At 38.3% G+C, this 20071-nt stretch overlaps 1 protein-coding gene across 2 annotated transcripts in view; it reads left to right on the top strand.

The window, feature by feature from the left end:
• Positions 1–3496, top strand: part of Phtf2 (putative homeodomain transcription factor 2) — a 139284-nt gene extending 135788 nt beyond the window's left edge. For both annotated transcript variants that reach the window (XM_008830781.3, XM_029562365.1), the window contains 3 exons: positions 391–486; positions 998–1123; positions 1760–3496. In XM_008830781.3, the coding sequence (XP_008829003.1) occupies positions 391–486; positions 998–1123; positions 1760–1780 (243 nt within the window). In that variant the 3' untranslated portion in view covers positions 1781–3496. The remainder of the gene's footprint in view (positions 1–390; positions 487–997; positions 1124–1759) is intronic.
• The last annotated feature ends 16575 nt before the right edge of the window (positions 3497–20071 follow it).

Consider the following 20071-nt stretch of genomic DNA (forward strand, 5'->3'; position numbering starts at 1 on the left):
CATTTCTTGATCTGCTATGTATAATTTGTCAGTAGGTTGTAGGAGTAATATGGTTCCCTCTGGTTTTCAAAACTAGCTAGGCATTGTTTATCTCTCACATTGTCTCACCCCTCCATCATGGTTTTCCCACTTAAGGTGCTCCCATTTCCTCCCTTTCTCCCTTAATAATACCCTTTTCCTCTGGTCCTACCTCTCTTGAGCTCCTTCTTTCCCTTTCTTTCAGATCTCTTTTAAAGCGTGTGTTTGTGGACTGGGGATATAACTTGCTGGTAGAATGCCTGCCTAGCATACATGAAGCTCTGAGTTCAATCCCCAACACTGAAAAAGAAAAGCGTCTATGTTGTAGTTTTAAATAATTTTGCCCACTTTTTTTTTTCTTTTAAATAAAAGATAAACCTCTACTTGAAAATGGAGAAAAAACCTAACAAAAAGGAGGAACTGACACTAGTGAATAATGTTTTAAAACTGGCTACTAAACTATTAAAGGTAAGAGAGGAATTGATATTGATACACTGTGGCCTGTGCTGTGATATTGTCTTAGTCTCTGTAGAAGCTACTTATATCTGACTGTCCTCATTATCCAAGTTGCTTCCAAATTACATTTGAGCATGTATTATAGTATCAGAAAACCTGGGTAATTATGCTTCTAATTCTACAAAAGGTAGTGTTCTTGTTAGTTTTTGCTGCAGCTCTTAGCCCAGAACATGCTCCCCATTCTCCTTATAGTAGTAGACCAGTGCTTTACTAGCTGTTCATTTGGAACAGAAATTGGAGCTTGAAAATTTATAGAATTATTTTAAAGAAAGTCACTTTTCCAGAAAAACAGTTAAACCTACTATTAAAATTTACTTATTTCAAGTTTAGCTGTTAGAAAGTTTATCCTTTCTACGTGTCCATAATTTATAACTTTTGTAACAGTGACTTTAAAAATCTCCATTGTATATTGGGGATTTAGTTTAACTGAAAACTTGTCTAATGGTTTTACTTCCTCTGCTAGGAATTGGACAGTCCCTTTAGGTTGTATGGACTCACCATGAACCCGCTGCTGTACAACATCACCCAGGTGGTCATCCTGTCGGCTGTTTCTGGTGTTATCAGTGACTTGCTTGGATTTAATTTAAAGGTAGGAGTCTGCAAGTGTGCTTTGTCTCTTAATACTTTGATATTTTTGTGATGCTTAATTTAGCCTATCATTCTTTTGAGATTTCACAGTCCTAGTAGTAGAGTCATTTTGGCTGGTCTGTATGCAATTAGTAACAGTGCTTTCACATTGAAATTCAGGGAATGACTATAGTCATGGCCTCTGATTCTGATTGCAATCCTGATGTGGAATAGAATTCTTTATAGGTAGGACTCTCTCATCTAGGACACGTGGAAGGAAGTATTTGTTTTTCATCTTATAAATTGAAGCTAATTTTGATGATTTAAAAAAAAAGCCATATTCCTTTGTTGGCCAAGAACTTATTTATATAGTAATGCATACATCTTCTAATACATACACAATGGTACATGCGGAAAGGGTAGAAAGATCATATTAAATAAATATTATGTATATATTGCCATTTCTCAGTAAAATAAAATGAGAAATGTGATTTTTACCTCTTTGTTTAAGGTAAGTTCCTAAAAAGAAAAGGATGAAGGAGTTAAAATATTCCAAGCTATGCTTGTAAATGGAATTTCAGGATACTGTGTGGTAGAATTTTGGTTTCTTTACTGAACCTGCCTCTGATGATCATTACTTGTATTATTTTTTCTCTAGCTATGGAAGATTAAATCATAACGGAGAGGAAAGATGTAGCCCTCTTCTCTAGAATGAGTGCTGACTTAGCTGCCTGGAGGCAGTCGCTGGCTCTGCCTCAGGAGTCTGCTGGGAAACTGAAGTGTTTACATCAGACTGTCTTGTGCAATTCTTATATTTATTTTCACTGTTTTTTTGTAACATTTATTTTAGTCTTTCTATTTTATTTTTAAGCATTGACATTCTTAGTTGTTGAAAGGGTGGCAGAACTGATATCCAGATACTTGAGATCCTGGTAATTGTTCATAAATTACTGACAAAGAACTTTTGAAAATAGAAGCCATTGCTGAGCACTGTTTCTCCATCAATGCCAGAGCTTGCCTTACCCGAGGAAAACTTCTTTAACTCTGGAATAGTGCATTGGACTCAAACACATACAGCATTTTCTTTGGTACATCAAGGTCCACTCAGGAGCTCTCTTGACATATTTCAGAGCAATGCTGGGATCTAAACTGATTAAGCTGCATTTAAAGCACCCTTCAGTATTAATACATATGGTATTATTGTAACAGGTCAACAAGTGCTCTTTGATGATAAAACTCTTAATGGAGCAATAATTGTAAATGGTTACCATACTGTAAGATATTTTGATAAAAATTAATTAGTAATAATTGTATTTATTTGAAACACTGAGCTGTTTGCACAGCTCCAACTGTGCATGCTCACAATGTGCACTTTTTAAAATTGTTACTTTTAATGTGTATCTTTATATGGGCTATGTTACAGTGTACTAGGGCATAATATGGTATCCTTTTGAGTGAGGTACATACTCATCTCACAAGTGAAGTGCCTATTGCTATTACTAAAGTACGTTATGTTTACTCAAGTAAAAGAATTTCCTCCCATGGTACACTATAGCGTATGCTATTCATACCACACTTTAGTACACAACTTAAGAATAAAGTTAAGAACCAGTAAAATACTTATCTGATCTCTAGTTATAAAATTTCCAATTTTTCTGAAAAGACAGCTTCAGCCTTCCAATTCTAGCCTCTAAATTTAATCTGGTGCACCCCCTCCCCCAGCTCCATTATATAAGGGCTATTTTAGATGCTTTTAAACATGGGACGTTAACTTCTCTCCCCTTCAATTATTTGTCAAGTATCCAGTGAGAACTTATCATGTTGGCATGCTAGGTAAATAGGCCAAATATGATAGTCTCTTACATTGGACTTTGATTTTAAGTTGTTATATATGTACAATCAGTAGTGTTTTAGGAATTACATGGACATTAAAAAGGGTTTTGTGATTTATTTTTAAAGCCAAACATCTGGTTTTTAAAACAAAGGATTTATTTGAAACAATCTAGAATTTTCTTGGTGCAAAGTCATATTGAATATCTTCATATTTTTTGCATATTTTAAAGAATTCAAAATAATTCATTGCAAATAATTTATTTGATTGGTGCAGTTCTAATTCCCAAATCATAATCTTAAAATCGGGAATGTATAGAGAACAGAGCCACGTGATACAACTTTGCTCTTACCATTCCTTTGACCAGCTTCAGTTCAACCTCATTGTGTAGTCTGTTTTTTGTTTGTTTTTTGGTTTTGTTTTGTTTTGGTTTGGTTTTTTTTGTATAGGAAACAGCAGACAGCATTCTGTTTTATTTGCCTATGTTCTAATGTTTAATAATGACCAAAGTGCATTCTGGGTCTTTTCAAGGAATGTATTACTGGAGCTTTAAGAACATACTTAGTTTCTCGTGAAAAATTAGGCTTTGTTTCTTCCTCTATTGTCTAATGTTGAGGTTGTTTTTAGAAACTATATTTTATAAACTTTTTCAAAATAAGGTACATACCTATACAGAACTTAACATTTTGCACAGAGTATATCAAATATATTTTGAGGGAAAAAAGTACAGCATGAGTTCTGTTAGGAATAAAAAGAGAAAATTATTGTATCTTACAAAAAAACTTATTTCAGAATGGAAATATTTTTGAGAAAAGTAGCTGAGTATACTGATTTAAGAAAATGCTTGCTTTAGGTTGAAGTTCAATGTAACATGGAGTTGGGAGTTGATTTATTAAGTACAGTGTACCTCTCAACAACTAATATGTTGAATTATGCCACTAATTGGGTAACAATAGAATACTAAAAGGAGAAGGTTTTAAGCAATTTCATAATGTTAACAGAATCATTTCAAAGTAGAAAATTAACATTGCTGCCTTTAAAAATACCATGAATGTAAGAAACTGAAATTGTTACATATCACACCATATAGAAAAGGCAGTTCAGAGCTAGAATTATGGCAGGTGTTGTGTGTTAACTGTAGTTTCTTTGCCACGTGTTGTTTTTGAAAGTTTGAACAGCAAGTTTAAAAATAAAACATTCTATGACTAACTGTTGTATGCACATTGCTTTAAGTTATATTTCTGTGGTGGTTTATCTTTACTATAGCATAAACTTTAGTTACGCCCTGTAGGTTTGGGGGCCAGGAAATAAACTTTTAAAAAATTCGCAACACTTCAAGTTTTGTTTTGAATCTGATAACATGATAGAATAACAGACCATTCAACAGAATGCTTTTACATTACTAATATTTGCTTGTTTGTATTTCAACACAGAAAACTGACTGTAGCCTGGAACATTGAAATAGTATCAGAAGAATAGTAATGTTTTAAACAGTTTTGCCACATGAGTTAACACCAAGAGATCATGGCCAACAAGAAGGTTAAACATTCTAATATTTCTGTTACCTGATTGATACAGGTGTTCATGGGGCTTAATCAGGAGTATTTGAGTATGCCTTTCAAATTTCCTTGAAGCTTAGAATTGGTTCTTCCAGTGACTCCTCTTCTCAGACCTTGAGAGTAGCAGTTTGACTAGGGCGTCTTCCTTTTGTTGTACTTTGAATATTTCTGCTCTCCTATGTAAAGAATACCAGAAAACCACAAATGCTCAACAGTGGCCCTTCTCACACCCTGTGGTTCCTGGGGAGTCTAGGAGACTCTTGGAAACAAGGAAACCTAGTGTGTCTCCTACTTTTGCATACCCCTCAACATAACACCCCAACACCACATTCCCATCAGACACCAGCTCAGAGTGTCACCCACTCGATCTGACACTAAACTTGGAAAAAGCAGCAGATTCCCCAGGTCAGGGGCACAGTCCCACAAGAATCCTCTCAGTTGAGAAGCCAAATCAAACTCCTTGTTAGGATTTCTGTTTCTGGTAAACAGAGTAGGGAGAATGAGCAGTTCAGGGAAAGTTTCTCAGAGGATATTACAGGTGGAACGATAGAAGAGGTGACAAGGATAAGGAGCAGTGACCATCCATGCCCTCCCTGGAGTGCACCCATACTCTAGGAACCTCCACCTCTTTGGCAACCCAGAAATTCTCTGAATTCTGCAGTTCAGAGATCCTGTGGGAGCATCACCACTTGATGATCTGCTGGGTCCATTGCTGGCTTCTTACCCTTTCTGGAACCAGGGTAGCACTAAAAGCTCTACGATTATCTGTAATCGTGGCCTAGTCATTTTGATAATCAGTCCCTCGTATGTGTATATGTACACACACACCCACACACACATAGATCTTACTTTAGAGTACAAATATATTTGCAAAAATGTATTCCTCAAATGATTTGGAAATTTTGTCCCTCCTGGTCACCCTTTTATCACCTTGAGAATTACTACCTTAAGATCAGGGATTTTATAGAATGTAAATTCCTTGAAAGCCTAATTGTATTCACTACCCTGTTTCCAGAACCCAAAATGATGTCTTGATGCCTAGAGGAATCTCAGTATACTTAATGAATGGATGAATGACTTAACTCATCTAGAGACCCCATTTTTCCAGATAAACAGGCCACAAAAGAGGTTAAGCTTGTCCAAGTTTGCACGGGTAGTGTTAGAACCCAAATTTCCCATAGTCCCATTACAGGGTATAAGTCTAATAGTATCTTTATAACATTTGGCACTTCTTGACTAATCAAAGTATTTAACCATAGGTGCTGGAGAGATGTCTCAGCAGTCAAGAGCACTGGCTGCTCTTGCAGAAGACCAGGGTTTTAATCCCAGCACCTACATGGTGACTAACAACTGTCAAGGAATCTGACACCCTTTTCTGGCCCCTGTGGGCACTTCACAACAAGAGTGCACTTACATACATGAAGACAATACATTAATACACACAAAAAATTAAAAGATATGTAACCATAGGAAAATATTCTGAGCACAAAGAAATTTAGTTACCTGTCTATATTTGTAGTGAGGTCATGTATATGTTTATATGTGTATGTATGTATATATGTATATACACATACATACACTACGGCAGTAGGAAAAAGACTTCATCATGCCATCTCCCTATTTGTTCTGACACTAGGGGAAACAGGTGGCACTGTATAAGTGGTCAGGCAGTGCTCCTCAGCAATGTTTCTTCCAGACAACTAAAGTGGAGAACATTGCTTCACAATCTTGAGCAAATTACTTCTGTGAGCTTTGGTTTTCTTTAAAAAAATTTTTTTTTAAGTTAGCGTACGAAGTGATGGGTCTCATTATGGCACTTTCATACAGATGTGTCATTCACTGCCCCTCCCCCACTGCCTTCCCAGGACCTTTGGTTTTCTCAGCTGTAGGTTACAGGCAGTAATAGCTGTCTTCAGCACTATTAGAAGGATTCATGAGAAGAGGTAAAACAGCTACGCAGGAGCTGACAGGTGATGGTTGTGTGGAAAGATTGATTCTCCTCCCCTTTCCCAACAAGACAATGGCCTAGGACAATTAAAAATGTCAAGCTAAACCATTCATGTTAAAATGTCAAATGCTAAATAAAAGTCATGCCTTACAGATCGTGGTACCCACCTTTAATCCCAGCACTTGAGAGGCAGAGGCAGCCTCTGAATTTGAGGCCATCCTGGATCTACACAGTGATCTCAAAAAAACAAAAACAAAAACAAAAAGCACTATAGTAAACTGGGTGTAGTGGTGATGCCTTTAATCCCAGCACTCAGGAGGCAGAAGCAGGCAGATCTCTGTGAGACTGAAGCCAGTCTGGTCTACTTAGCAAGTTCCAAGCCAGCTGGGGCTACAGGAAGACCCTGTTTCAGAAAACAAAAACAAGAGCTTCTTAATAATGAGGCTGGGGAGATGGCTCAGTGGTTAGGAGCACATCAGTTCCCAACACCCACATAAAGGTGACTCATAGCAGGGGGGTTCAATGCCTCTGGCCTCAGGGGCACTTGCACTCGTGCGCATAACCCACACAATTTAAAATATTTTAAAATACAAATAAAGCATATAGTAATAAGAGTTTGAATGGAGGTACCCTTCATGGGTGAATCTGCTGATCCCAGAAGCAGATGGCCTATCAAACAAAAATCTTAGTGCCAAGTCTGGGATACCTTCCTATAAGTTGATGCACCCACACCTACATGTGCACCCACACACATGCAAGCACAGTGCACTCACATCACACACGTATACATACACAATAAACAACAACCTGGCAGGCTGGATTTAAGAATAGGATTCATCATTCATTGCCCACAATAAATGTACCCCTGGCAAAGGCAAACACTAGCATAGGGTAAAAGAATGGAGAAAGGTAAATCAAGCACTTGTAACTCCCAAGTATGTGCCATTATACTAATAGCTGACAAAGTAATTTCAAATAAAAATTAGAAGCAATGAAGGAGGCTGCTTTATGTGACTCAGTTGATAGTGTTTTCCTAACTTGCATGAAGTCCTGGGGTTGATCCCCAATACCACATAAAACTGGGTATGGTGGCACATGCCTGTAATTTCAGCACTTGGAGTAGAAGCGAAAGGATCAGAAGTTTCAAGTCATCAAGCCATGAGACCCTGCCTCAAAACAAACTAAAATACAATAAAGGATATTATAGTTTTAAACGCTGTACAAGGGGCTGGAGAGATGAATGACTGAGTGACTAAGAGCATGGGCTGCTGGGGCTGGAGAGATGGCTCAGCAGTTAAGAGCACTGACTGCTCTTGCAGAGGACCCAGGTTTGAGTCCCAGCACCCACATGGTGGCTACAAACCGTCCTTTACTCCAATTCCAGGGCAATCTGAAGCCCTCTTCTGACCCCTGCAGCATTGCACAACATGGGTGCATGCACATACCTGCAGGCAATACACTCATACACATAAAATAAAAATAATAAATATTTTAAAAAACACTGGCTGCTCTTGCAGCAGACCTGGGTTCGATTCCTAGCATCCACATGGCGACTCACAACTGTCTGTACCTCCAGCTCCAGGGGATCTGACACCCTCGTCTGACGTAGGCATTGCCTGACACAGATATACTTGCACATATGCAGGCAGTACACATGCACATAAAAAAATTTAAAATTTTTTAAAATTAAACACTGCAATGAAAATATGCCAGTAAAATTATTAAAAGGAAGAAAAATAAGGTTTTGGGAGAAATCACTTAGATTAACCAATATAGAAATTTTTTACAATGGAAAGTTACAATTTGTGTTTAAGTCCATGGAGTCTGATCACCTGATTTTCTCAGCCCTGGGATTTAAAGCAACAGATAGTAATTTGAATTGCAGTGGGAGATGTTGGCTCTTATACACCAAAGAAGCATTAAGCATGACAATAGGGGCTGTGGGCTCTTCAGTATAAACACTCTGGACACTTGGCATTCACATATGTGGAAGGAAGGTCTGTCAACATGGTGCATTGGGCTCCCAATCAACATTGTGATTTCATGTTACTTAGTGGGCCATCACTGAAATCTTTTGACTATGGTAAATGTTTTCTCTCGGTTGATTATGTTGTGAGGTATGGCCTAGAAAGTTCTTGCTCTTCAAAAACCCTAGGTTTCTATTTTTGCTTCCAAATAGACTTCCTGGGTGTCCAGGAGAAACGAGTAACCTCTGTCTGAACAACTCGGAAGAGAATTAGAGCCACTTGATCTAATTCCAACTTTTTCTTCAGATGTTCTTTTTCTACTTCTGATGAACAGCCGAATTAAGAATTCTTTGATTTTCAGAAAGCAGACCAGAGTGCTAACTTTTAATGCAAATACTTCATGTAAGGCATCTAATTTCCGGAAGGAAACAACAAGGTCTTCTCAAAAGAACAAAGCTGCTCTGATTTAACAGGAACTGGTTTTAACCAACTGTCCACTGTCCTACTTAGAGGAACCTTTTTTTTTTAGGTCAGGTAATTTAGAGCAAACATTGTTCTTAGTCACCATGGCCCATCACATTAACAAATTAGGATTTTCCCCCAGCTGTTCCCAAATGAACTGTCACTAGTTCATACTTTTATTTATTTATTTGTTTATTTATTTTTGGTCTTTTTGAGACAAGGTCTCTCTGTAGCCCTAGCTGGCTTCGAACTCACTCCATAGACCAGGCTGGCCTCGAACTCACAGAGATTTGCCTACTTCTGCCCCCGGAGTGCTGGGATTAAAAGCATGCACCACCACACCTGGCCTAAATTCACAATTTTAAACAGAGCCTGCTCATCCAAGTGCGACCCTCTTCAGTTGTTCAGCCATTTTACCACCTGACCAGGAGGTAATCTGAGTACATGTCATTACTGGGTCCTTTAAAAACTCCCGTCCATCTAAAGCAGAGCTCTTCTGTCTTCTTACTCCATCTTGCTGCCTTCTCAGTAGTGAACCCCAGCCTGGCAGATGGACTCCTGGGCTGCTTGCCCTTCCAGCTTTCCCTCTATGCTGGCAGGTATGAAACTGAAGGTCGCCTTCCCAGACAGCGACAAAACCTCCACACTTGACTGTATAGATTGCTTAATTTGACCCTCTGTTTCCAACTTACTTTCTCTATCCTCTTTAAATTTCTTGTAAAACTTTAGGTAGGCTTGGAATTTAAACCAGTCCTGCAATCTCTCTAGTAGTACTGAACATTAATGTAGCTAGTTTGGAAGATGTTGTTCATGTTAGCTTATGTGTATAGAAATAGAGAAAATAAAGGGAATATGTGCCAATAAAAACATTAAAAGGGTGAAAAGTAAGGCTTGGGAGAAATCACTTGGATTAACCAGTATAGGCTTTTTTTTTTTTTTTTAATGGAAAGCTACACTTGTGTTTCAGGCCATGACAGCTTACAGAAGAGTCAACACTCTTATCTTTATGAAGTCGGATTTCTTTCATATTCCTTCACATTCTCAGAATAAAATGAATGAGGAGGCTAGAGAGATGGCTCAGTGATTAAGAGCACTGGCTGCTCTTGCAGAAGACCCAGATCCAGTTCCCAGCATCCATGTGGCAGCTAACCACCATCAGTAGTAACTCCAGTTCCATGGGATCTGATGCCCTTTTCTGGCATCCATGGGCATTGCACACAGAGGTGCACTTAAACGCAGGCAGGCAAAACACATACATGGACAATAAAAATAAATAAAATGAATGAATCACCATAAATATATAACTTCCTGAATTCTTCTCTGGCCTCTACTGAAGTAAGAACAGTATATATGTAAAGTGTATTATTTGATAAGGTTTGGTAAATATGTGCACAGTAAACCTCAGCCCAATCAACTGAATGCACACACTTCTCACCTCTGGAAATTACCTCGTGCTCCTTATATCTGCTTATCCTCAGACCCCTTGGTATTCCAATCCCAAGTAACCATTCATTTGCTTTCTATTGCTGTATGCTACTTTAACCATCTAGAGTTTATATAAACTGCATTCAATTTTTTTTTAGAATGATTCTCTTTTTGTAGCTCAAACTAATCTTGAATTCATGACTCTCCCACCACCTCCTCCCAAGTGCTAGGATTCCAGGCCTGGGCCATTAACCTCTGACCAAGGTCAGGCATTTTTCTTTTTTTTTTTTTTAATTTTTTTTTTTTTAAAATTTTTTTTTTTTTTTATTTTATGTACATGAGTGTATTGCCTGTATGTGTGTAAGTGCACCCATGCCATGCAATGCCTGAAGAGGTCAGAAGAGGGCATCAGATTCCCCTGGAACTGGAGTTACAAAAGGTTGTCAGACACCATGTGGATGCTGGGAACCAAACCCAGGTCCTTTGCTAGAGCAGTCAGTCCTCTTAACTGCTGAGTCATCACTTCAGCCCAAAGTCAGGTATTTTTCATTTGAATTAATTGTGTTCACATTTATCCATATTGTAGCATATATTAATAATTCCTTTTTACTAGTGTATAGCATTTCATTATATTGATATACCACAATTTGTTTATCTACTCACCTGTTGATGAATAATTTGGTTTGCTGTATGGGGGCTATTATGTGAACATTCTTATATACATTTTTTGGTTTTGTTTCTGTTTTTTAAATTTTGTATTGAACTTCTGTATTCTCATATAACAGTTCTCAATCAAACCCAGACCCCCTCCCCCATCCATGCCTCCCTCATCCCCCACTGGACTCCATGCACTCCATCACATATGGTAAGTCCTATCCAGTCAAGCATTTGCACCTAGATGCCCTTCAGTGCAAATTCATCCCCTGGAGTCCAGTCAGTCCATCCAGAGATTGTGTACAGGCATACTCTTCCCCCCACCCCCCAGCAGCAACCAACCTCCAACAGCTGTCAGTCTAGGGCCAACCCACCACCCATCTCTCTCCTCCCTTGTAGGCCCTTGTTCAGTTGAGTTGGAATGGGCCCTGTATTCGATGCCACCATTGCCATAAGTTCACATGTGCAGGGTTCCAGTTGCCTGAAAGCCTCTGTTTCCCTGTGTTCATGAACCAGGCCTGGCTCTTACAATCTTTCTGCCCCTTCTTCCACAATGGTCCTTGAACTGTGGGTGGGTGAGGTTCAATATAGGAGTCCTACCCAGGTATATACACTCTGTAGTTTCTTATTCTTTAAAACTTGGGCAGTTGTGGCCTTCCAAGTGTATTGCATTCTGCTGTACAAGGAAGCTTTACTGGTTAGAGTTGAGGGATGCATGAGTTTTCTCTCTACCCTTTGTTCTGCTATGTTCCATGAGCCTTTGTTGTAGAGGTTCAACTGTAGATGTGTCACCTAGTACAGGGCATACATATTCTCTGTCTTGACCAGTTGTGCAATTCTGCACTAGCCTCCATTTGTTTCATAAAGAAGCTTCTTTGATGAGTGGTGTATGGTATGCTTATCTGTAAATACAAGGATCCATATTTAGCATATGGTAAGAAAATTCATTTGCCTAGCAATATGAAAGAGATAGGGTTTTCTCTAGGATCTGTGTCCTCTCCTCCATGTGTATTTAGGCAGAGTTTACAGCGATACCATGAGTTCATTCCCACTGAAGAGGCTTCAAGTCTGATTAGATATCTGTTGCTTGCCTCCCCCGACCCTGCCCCAGATAATAGTGCTACTAGTGCACCAATAGAGGTAGTTTGCCATACCAGTTGTGGTTATTAGGCTTTAGGGATGAGTTGGACCATTGATTGTTTATCTGGCATTATGATAGCCAAACTTTAGTTAGAAGGCTTCCAGGTTAAGTCCTGCTCCATTGTTTCATGTCCTGTATACAAAGTATGTCCTGTTTTCAGCAGTAAGATGAAAACATACTACCAGTCCTGGGAGACAACCAAGAGGTTTGGCGATAGCCTGTGTTATCCTGGGAGTCTCCTAGACCACTCCCACCAATCACACAAAGGGAGGTCTCCTCTGTCTGGCACTGTGTCCCCTGCCAAGCAGCTCCCAGGTATACACATGCACCAATGTTCAGACACTGTATGTGTATGTCCTATGTGATCCCAAGACCACTACACTCCCCACTGGGTTTCCCAGCCTCCCAAGACTCACCCATCTCCCCTCTCTTCCCCTCTCCTTCCTCTCATTCTGTCCCTCTCCTCTCTCCCCAGTCCCAGCACCCCATTATCCCCACCTTCCTCCCAGGAACTATCCCCCCACCCCCACCCCTACAGCATGGCCCCTTGCACATCTCTCCTTCCTCTACACTCCCACTTTGCCCACCTCCCCACTGGCAACATCTGTTCCCTATTATCCCCATCCCAGATTCTTTTTTTAAAAAATATTTTACTATTTTTATTTTTTGTGTATGCGTGTATTGCCTGCATGTATGTAAGTGCACCTGTGTTGTACAGTGCCCATGGAGGACAGAAGAGGCCCTCAGCTCCCCTGGAACAGTAGTTACAGACAGTTGTTAGCTGTCATGTGGATGCTGGGATTTGAACCCAAGTCTTCTGCAAGAACAACCAGTGCTCTTAACCACTGAGCTGTCTCTCCAGCCCCCTCATTTTCTTTCTTCTCCTTTCCCTCCATGCATCCTTTCCATTCTCCTGACTCCTGGTGTTACATCAGAATTTATATAGTCACATATAAGGGATTGGCACTATAATCCACAAATGAGGGAGAACATACGTCTCTTGCTTTTCTGCATCTGTGTTACTTCACTTAGTATAACACTCTCTAGTTCCATCCATTTACCTGCAAATTTCATCTTTTCTTAACTACTGAGTAGAACTCTATTGTGTAAACATACCACATTTTCATTATCCATTCATCAGTTGAGGAACATTTAGTTTCTTCCATTTCTTAGCTGTTGTGAAGAGAGCAGTAATAAACATGGATATACAGGTATCTCTACAGTAGAATGAGTCCTTTGGGTATATGCCAAGGAGTGGTATAACTAGACCATACAGTAGGTTCATTTTTAATTTTTTGAGAGTTCTTCACACTGCTTTCCATAGTGATTGCACGAGTTTGCATTCCCACGGGCAGTGAATGAGTGTTTCTCTTTCTCCACATCCTCTCCAGCGTTTGGAGTCTTTCGTTCCCTTGATCTTAGCCAGTCTGACTGGGGTAAGATGGACTCTTAAAGTGGTTTTTATTTGTGTTTCTCTAATTACTAAGGATGTTGAGCATTTTTGAAGGTGTTTCTTAACCATTTTTATTTCTTCCTTTAAGAACTCTGTTCAAGTCTATCACTCATCTTTTTATTGGGCTGTGTATTTTTATTTCTCTGTGTTTTGTATATTCTGGATATTAATCCTCTGTTGGATGTGTAGCTGGTAAAGATTTTCTCCCACTCAGTGGGTTTCTTCTTCCCTTCCTTGGTTGTTTCTTTTGCTGTTCATTAGCTTTGTAGATTAATTGAGGTCCCACTTAATGCCTGAGCAGCTGGTGTCTAATTTAAAAAGCCCTTTCCTATGCCTATATCTTGGAGGATACTGCCTATGTTTTCTTCTAGTAGTTTCCAAGTTTCAGGTTTTATATTGAGTTCCTTGATCCATTTGGAGTTGACTTTTGTGCAGGATGAAAGATGGGTGTCCAATTTCATTCTTCTGCAGGTAGAGATCCAGTTGTTGAAGATGCTGTCTTTCCTCCATTGTGTGTTCTTAGTACCTTTGTTGACTATCAGGTGGCTGAAATTGCATGTACTCATGTTTGGGTCTTCTGTTGTGTTCCATTGATCTATGTGTCTGTTTTTGTGCCAGTACCATGAAATTTTTATGACTATAGCTCTTTAATGTAATCTGAGATCTGATATGGTGATCCCCCAGCGTTGTTCTTTTTGCCCAAGATAGCTTAGGCTATTTGAGGACTTTTGTGATCCCATATGACTTTTAGGATGATTTTTTTTCTAGCTCTGTGAAGAATGTCCTGGGTATTTTGATTGGCATTGCATTGAATCTATAAATTGCTTTTGGTAAGATGGTCATTTTCACAATATTGAGTCAATAATCTGTGAGTATGGTAGGTCTTACCATCTCTAGTGTCTTCTATCTCTTCCTTTAGAGACTTGAAATTTTCATTGTAGAGATCTTTAATGTCTTTGTTTAGGTTTATTCCTAAATATTTTATTTTTTGAGGCTATTGTGAATGCAAGGGGTTCCTTGTATGCTGTTTCTGATTGCTTGTTATTGATTTTTTAGAAAGACTACTGATTATTGTAAGTTGATTTTGTAATCTGCCACTTTACTGAAAGTATTAATCATTTCTAACAGTTTTCCAGTGGAATTTTTGAGATCTCTTATGTATTATATCATATCTGCAAATAGAGATAGTTTGACCTCTTCTTTCCCAATTAGTGCTCCTTTGATTTTCTTCTCTTGTCTTATTGCTCTTGTGAGAGTTTGAAGCACTATATTGAAAAAGAGTGGAGTTAGTAGACAGCCCTGTCTGGTTCTTGATTTTAATGGGAATGCTTCCAGTTTTTCACCATTTAGAATAATGTTGGCTATGGTTTTGTTGTATATAGCTTTAATTATGTTGAGGTATGTTCCCTTCAGACCAATTCCTTCTAGAACTTTTAATATAAATGCATATTAAAATTTGGATTTTGTCAAAGGCCTTTTCTGCTTCTATTGAGAAGACCATATGGTTCTTGTCTTTAAGTCCTTTTATATGTTTTATTACAGTTATTGACTTATCTATACTGTACCATTCCTACTTCTCTGGGATAAAGCTGACTTGATTGTGGTGGATGATTTTTTTGATGTGTGTCTGTATGTGGTTTGTGGGTTGTTTTGTTGAGTATATTTGCACTATGTTCATTAAGGATATGGGTCTATAGTTTTCTTTTTTGTGTAGCTTTACCTGCTTTTGGTATTAGAGTGACCCTGGCTTTAAAGAAGGAGTTTGGGAGTTCTCCCTCTGTTTCTATCTTTTTGAATAATTTAAGCAGAATTGGTCGTAGATCATCTTTGAATGTCTGGTAGAATTCTGATGTGAGTCTATCTGGGCCTGGATTTTTTTTAGTTGGGAGGTTTTGTTACTACTGTTTCAATATCTTTATTTGTTATGGGTGTATTTAGGCTGTTGCCCTCTTCTTGGTTTAACTTTGGTGTTGTCCATAATTTTAGAAATTCATCCATTTCTTTTAGCTTTTCAAATTTAATGGAGTATAGATTTTTAAAGTATTTCCTTACAGTGTTCTAACGTTCTGGATTTTTTAATTATTTTATCTTATTTTATTGGTGTCTATTGTGATGTTTCCCCTTTCATCTCTGATTTTGTTGATTTGGATTTACTCTTTCTTTTGGTTAACTGGGCTAAGTGTCTGTCTATCTTGTTTAACCTTTCAAAGAACCAGTTCTTAGATTCATTGATTTTCTTTTGTATTTTGTTTGTTTGTTTGTTTCTATTTGATGAATTTCTGCTCTGATTTTTCTTGTCTACTGGGTTTGGGACTGCTCTGTTCTTGCCTTTCCAGAGTCTTGATTGTACTGTTGAGTCATTTACATGTGCTCTTTCTGATTTTTTTAATGTGGGCACTAAAAGCTATAAACTTCCCTCTTAGGACTGCTTTTGAGGTGTCCCAGAGGTTTTGTTGTGTGATATTCTCATTTTCATTTAGGTCCAGATATACTTTTATTTCTTTCTTAATTTCTTCTTTGACCCATTTATCATTCAGTGGTGTATTGTTTAATCTCCATGAGTTCATGTAGTTAATAGAGTTTCCTTTGCTGTTTATTATAAACTTTATTGCACTGTGGTCTGATAGAATGCATGGAATTATTTCAATTTTTTGTATTTGTTGAGATTTGTTTTGTGTCCCAGTGTGTGGTCAATTTTAGAAAAATTTGCATGGGCTGCTGAGTAGAAAGTGTGTTCTTTGGTACTTCGGTGAAATATTCTGTATATGTCTTATATTTCATGTAAGATGTCATTTAATTCAGATGTCTCTCTGTTTGCTCTTTGTCCAGTTGACCTGTCTATTAAAGATAATGGGGTATTAAAGTCACCCACTGTTACTGAGTTTGGGTTAATCTCTGTTTGATATTCCAGGAGTTACTTTTTTATGAAGTTGGTTGCTCCATGTTCATGATTGTAATATCTTCTTGGTCAATTGTTCTTTGATTAGAGTGAAGTAACCCTCTTTATCTCTTCCGATTAGTTTTAATTTGAAGTCTATTTTGTCAGACATTAGAATTGCAGCACCTGCTCTGCTTGATTCTTGGAGCCATTTGCTTGGAATATTTTTTCCATTCTTTCATGTCTATCCTTGAAGGTGAGATGAGTTTCTTGAAGACAACAAAAAGATGGGTTTTCTTTTTTGATCCATTCCAGTAGCCTGTGTTTTTTGACAGGGGAGTTGAGATCATCGATATTTACTGTTATTATCGAAAGATGTGTATTAGATACTGTCATTTAATTTCTTTGTGTTTGTGGCCTTATTTTGTGTTTCTGTTATTATACTTTTCTTTGTTTTCTTTCTGTAGTTTTTTGTGTGTACTCGCTCCCTTCTTCCATCCTTTGTGTTGTTTCAAGTATTCTCTGTAGGGCTGGTTTGGTGAACATGATTTCTTTCAGCCTATTCCTGTCATGGAAATTTTTCTGTTCCATGGTTTGACCGTGATAGATAATTTTGCTGGATAAAGTAACTGGGATTGGCATCCACAGTCATTTGGAACTGGGAATACTTTGGTCCAGGTGCTCTGGCTTTCATAGTTTGCATTGAGAAGTCAGCTGTAATTCTGATGGGTTTTCCTTTATATGTAACTTGTTTATCTCTAGCAGCTTTTAGTACCTTCTCTTTGTACATTTAATGTTTTTACTATGACATGCTGTGGGGAGTTTCTGTTCTGGTCATGTCTAATTGGTGTTCTATGTGCTTCTTGAATCCCTATAGGAAAGTCTTTCCTTAATTTAGGTTTTTTTTTTTCTATAATCCTGTTGAAGATCTGTTCAATGCCATTGACCTGAGATTCTTCTCCTTCCTGTATGCCTATAATTCATAAATTTGGTCTTTTCATGTTGTTCCACATTTCCTGAGTATTCCATTTCTGTGTGTTTTGTTTTTTTTTTAAATTTATCTAGTCTTTGCTTAAGAAGTCCTGGTCTTCAACTTTATCATCCAATCTTGCTATTCTGTTTTCAATTTCATTCATTCTGCTTGTGAGGCTTTCTCCTGTTGTTCCTAAGTGGTTTAACGGGCTTTTCAGTCCCAAGTTCATTTCCATTTGGGTTTTCTTCGCTATTTCTATCTCTTGTGAATTCACTTTCCAAGTCATGAATTTTTTTTGATACTTCGTCAAGACACATATTTGTATATTCTTGGGCTTCCATCATAAGATTATGCCTTTCCTCTTTGAGGTCTTTGAGTTGTTTGTGTTTTCTTGAAGTTCTTTGATCGTGTTTATGATTTTTCTTTTGAATCTGTGTCCTTGGATTCCTCGGGGTGGTTCTCATTGTAGTGCACTTCTGTAGGACCAGTGGGTTTTGTTGGGGACATAGTCTCTTGGTTTTTCATATTCTTTGTGTTATTGCACTGCTGTTTGGGCATATGGATGTTCTTTGTTGGTTATGTGTACCACTTCTCCGCTTTTGTTTAATTTTTTCTGTTAATATGTTTATGTAGCTTGGTTGCTTTTTGTTCAGGTATGGAAAATAAATTGGTGTGTGTTTCAGGTTCTTGCAGGGCAGCAGACTGGTCTGGATAGATGGTGGGACAGGGTAGAGGGTAGGCTGCTCAGGTTAGTAGGAGGGCTGGTCTGTGTCAGACAGATCAGGAGCCAGTGGCATCTATGCTAGAGAGTTTAGCTAGTCTGGGTTAGGAAGCTAGTCCAGGGATCTGAGGTGAAGGAACTGGAGCTCACCTGGGTAAAGGCTGGCAGGGGACAGGGGACAGGGTGGAGGTGGGCGAGAGGACTGGACTAGAGATGCAGTGGGCGGGGTCTGACTTACCAGAGTCCTGGCTGGGCAGTATGTCTAGCTGATGGGGGGCCAGGGAAGATGATGGTGGAGGGACCACCTGAGTAGGGACTTAGCAATCTATGGTAGGGTGTTTAGCTTGTCTGGGTCAGGAAGTTAGTCCAGGGATCTAAGGTGATGGAATTGGAGCCCACCTGGGTAAAGGCTGGCAGGGGACATGGTTTTTTGAGACAGGGTCTCCCCGTATCCCCAGCTGGCCTGGAACTCTCTGTGTAGACCAGGCTGGCCCTGAACTCACAGAGATCTGCCTGCCTCTGCCTCCCAAGTGCTGGGATTAAAGGCACATGCCACCACACCTGGCTTTTTATATACATTTTTGTGTAGACATAAACTTATATTTTGGGGGGTTACTTAGGAATGGGATGACTAATGATGTTGAACACATTTTCTTCCCTATTTTATAGCCTTATTTAGATATATTTCACATTTCATAAAATTAATGCAATTTGGAATATATTTCAGTAGTTTTTGTTTATTCAGACATGAGGAGGATTTTTACAATCCTCCTCATGTCTGAACACCTTTCATGGGACTACTGTATACAATAGCACTCATTTCCTTCTTCCAACCCCACTTCAGTATTTGATGGCAACAACCTACTGTCCCTATAAATGTGCCTTTCTGGTCATTGCTTATAAATGATCTTTTGTTGACTAGCTTAATTCCACCTAATGTCATTCACAAGGTTTACCCATATTATGGTATGTTTCAGTATTTTATTCCTTTTTGTCACTAAATAATATGCCATATACAGATATATTAAATATTAAATGCCTATCCACTAGTTGATGGACATTTTAGTTGTGTCCACCTTTAGAAAATTATGTATAATTCTGCTATGAATATTTGTATACAAGTTTTTATGTGACGTGTTTAATTGATTTTGAGTGTACATTTAAGAAGAGAATAGCAGAATAATATAGTAACTACTTTTATCATTCAGAAATTGTCAAACTACATTATTCATATAACTAGAAAAAAATCCCAAATGTCATGTGTAAATACAAAAGATCATGAACAGCCAAAGCAATCCTAAGCAGAAAGAGCACTGCAGAGATGCCATGTTACCTGACCTTAACTATACCTCACAGTCACAGTGACAAAGATAAGCCAGTACTGGCACAGAAAAGACATGTAGACCAACAGAATGTAATAGAGAGTCAGATTAAACCCACACATGTATAGACTTCTCTATCAAGAACATGCTCTAGAAAACAGCCTATTCAACAAACAGGCAAAAGTGCAGAAGAATAAAATTAGATTTATATCTCTCACCCTGCTCAAAAGACAAGTCAAAGTGTATCAAAGACCTTAACTAAAAGCCTGAAACACTGAAATGGCTAAAGGAAAACATAGGGAAAGCTCTTTAGGGTATAGGTATACTCAAGAAATTGTTGAATAGAATCCTAATAGCACAAGAAATAGCCCCAGGAATTTACAAATTGGATGACATGAAATTAACAAACAAAAAACTAGCTGAACAGCAAAACAAAAACTAGCTACAAAGTTTTACAAACAGCTTACAGAATGGAAGATCTTTGCAGGCTATACTTCACACAAGGAGTTAATATCTACAGTGTATAAAGAACTGAAAAAAATTAAGCATCAAAAAACAAAACAACACCCAAACTGCCAATCAATGAATGAGCCAATGAACTGAACAGACAGTTCTTGAAAAAAAAGAAAAGAAAGA

The sequence above is a fragment of the Nannospalax galili genome, unplaced genomic scaffold (genome assembly GCF_000622305.1).
Source record: "Nannospalax galili isolate Female #2095 unplaced genomic scaffold, S.galili_v1.0 scaffold312, whole genome shotgun sequence".
NCBI classification, from domain to species: Eukaryota; Metazoa; Chordata; class Mammalia; order Rodentia; family Spalacidae; genus Nannospalax; species Nannospalax galili.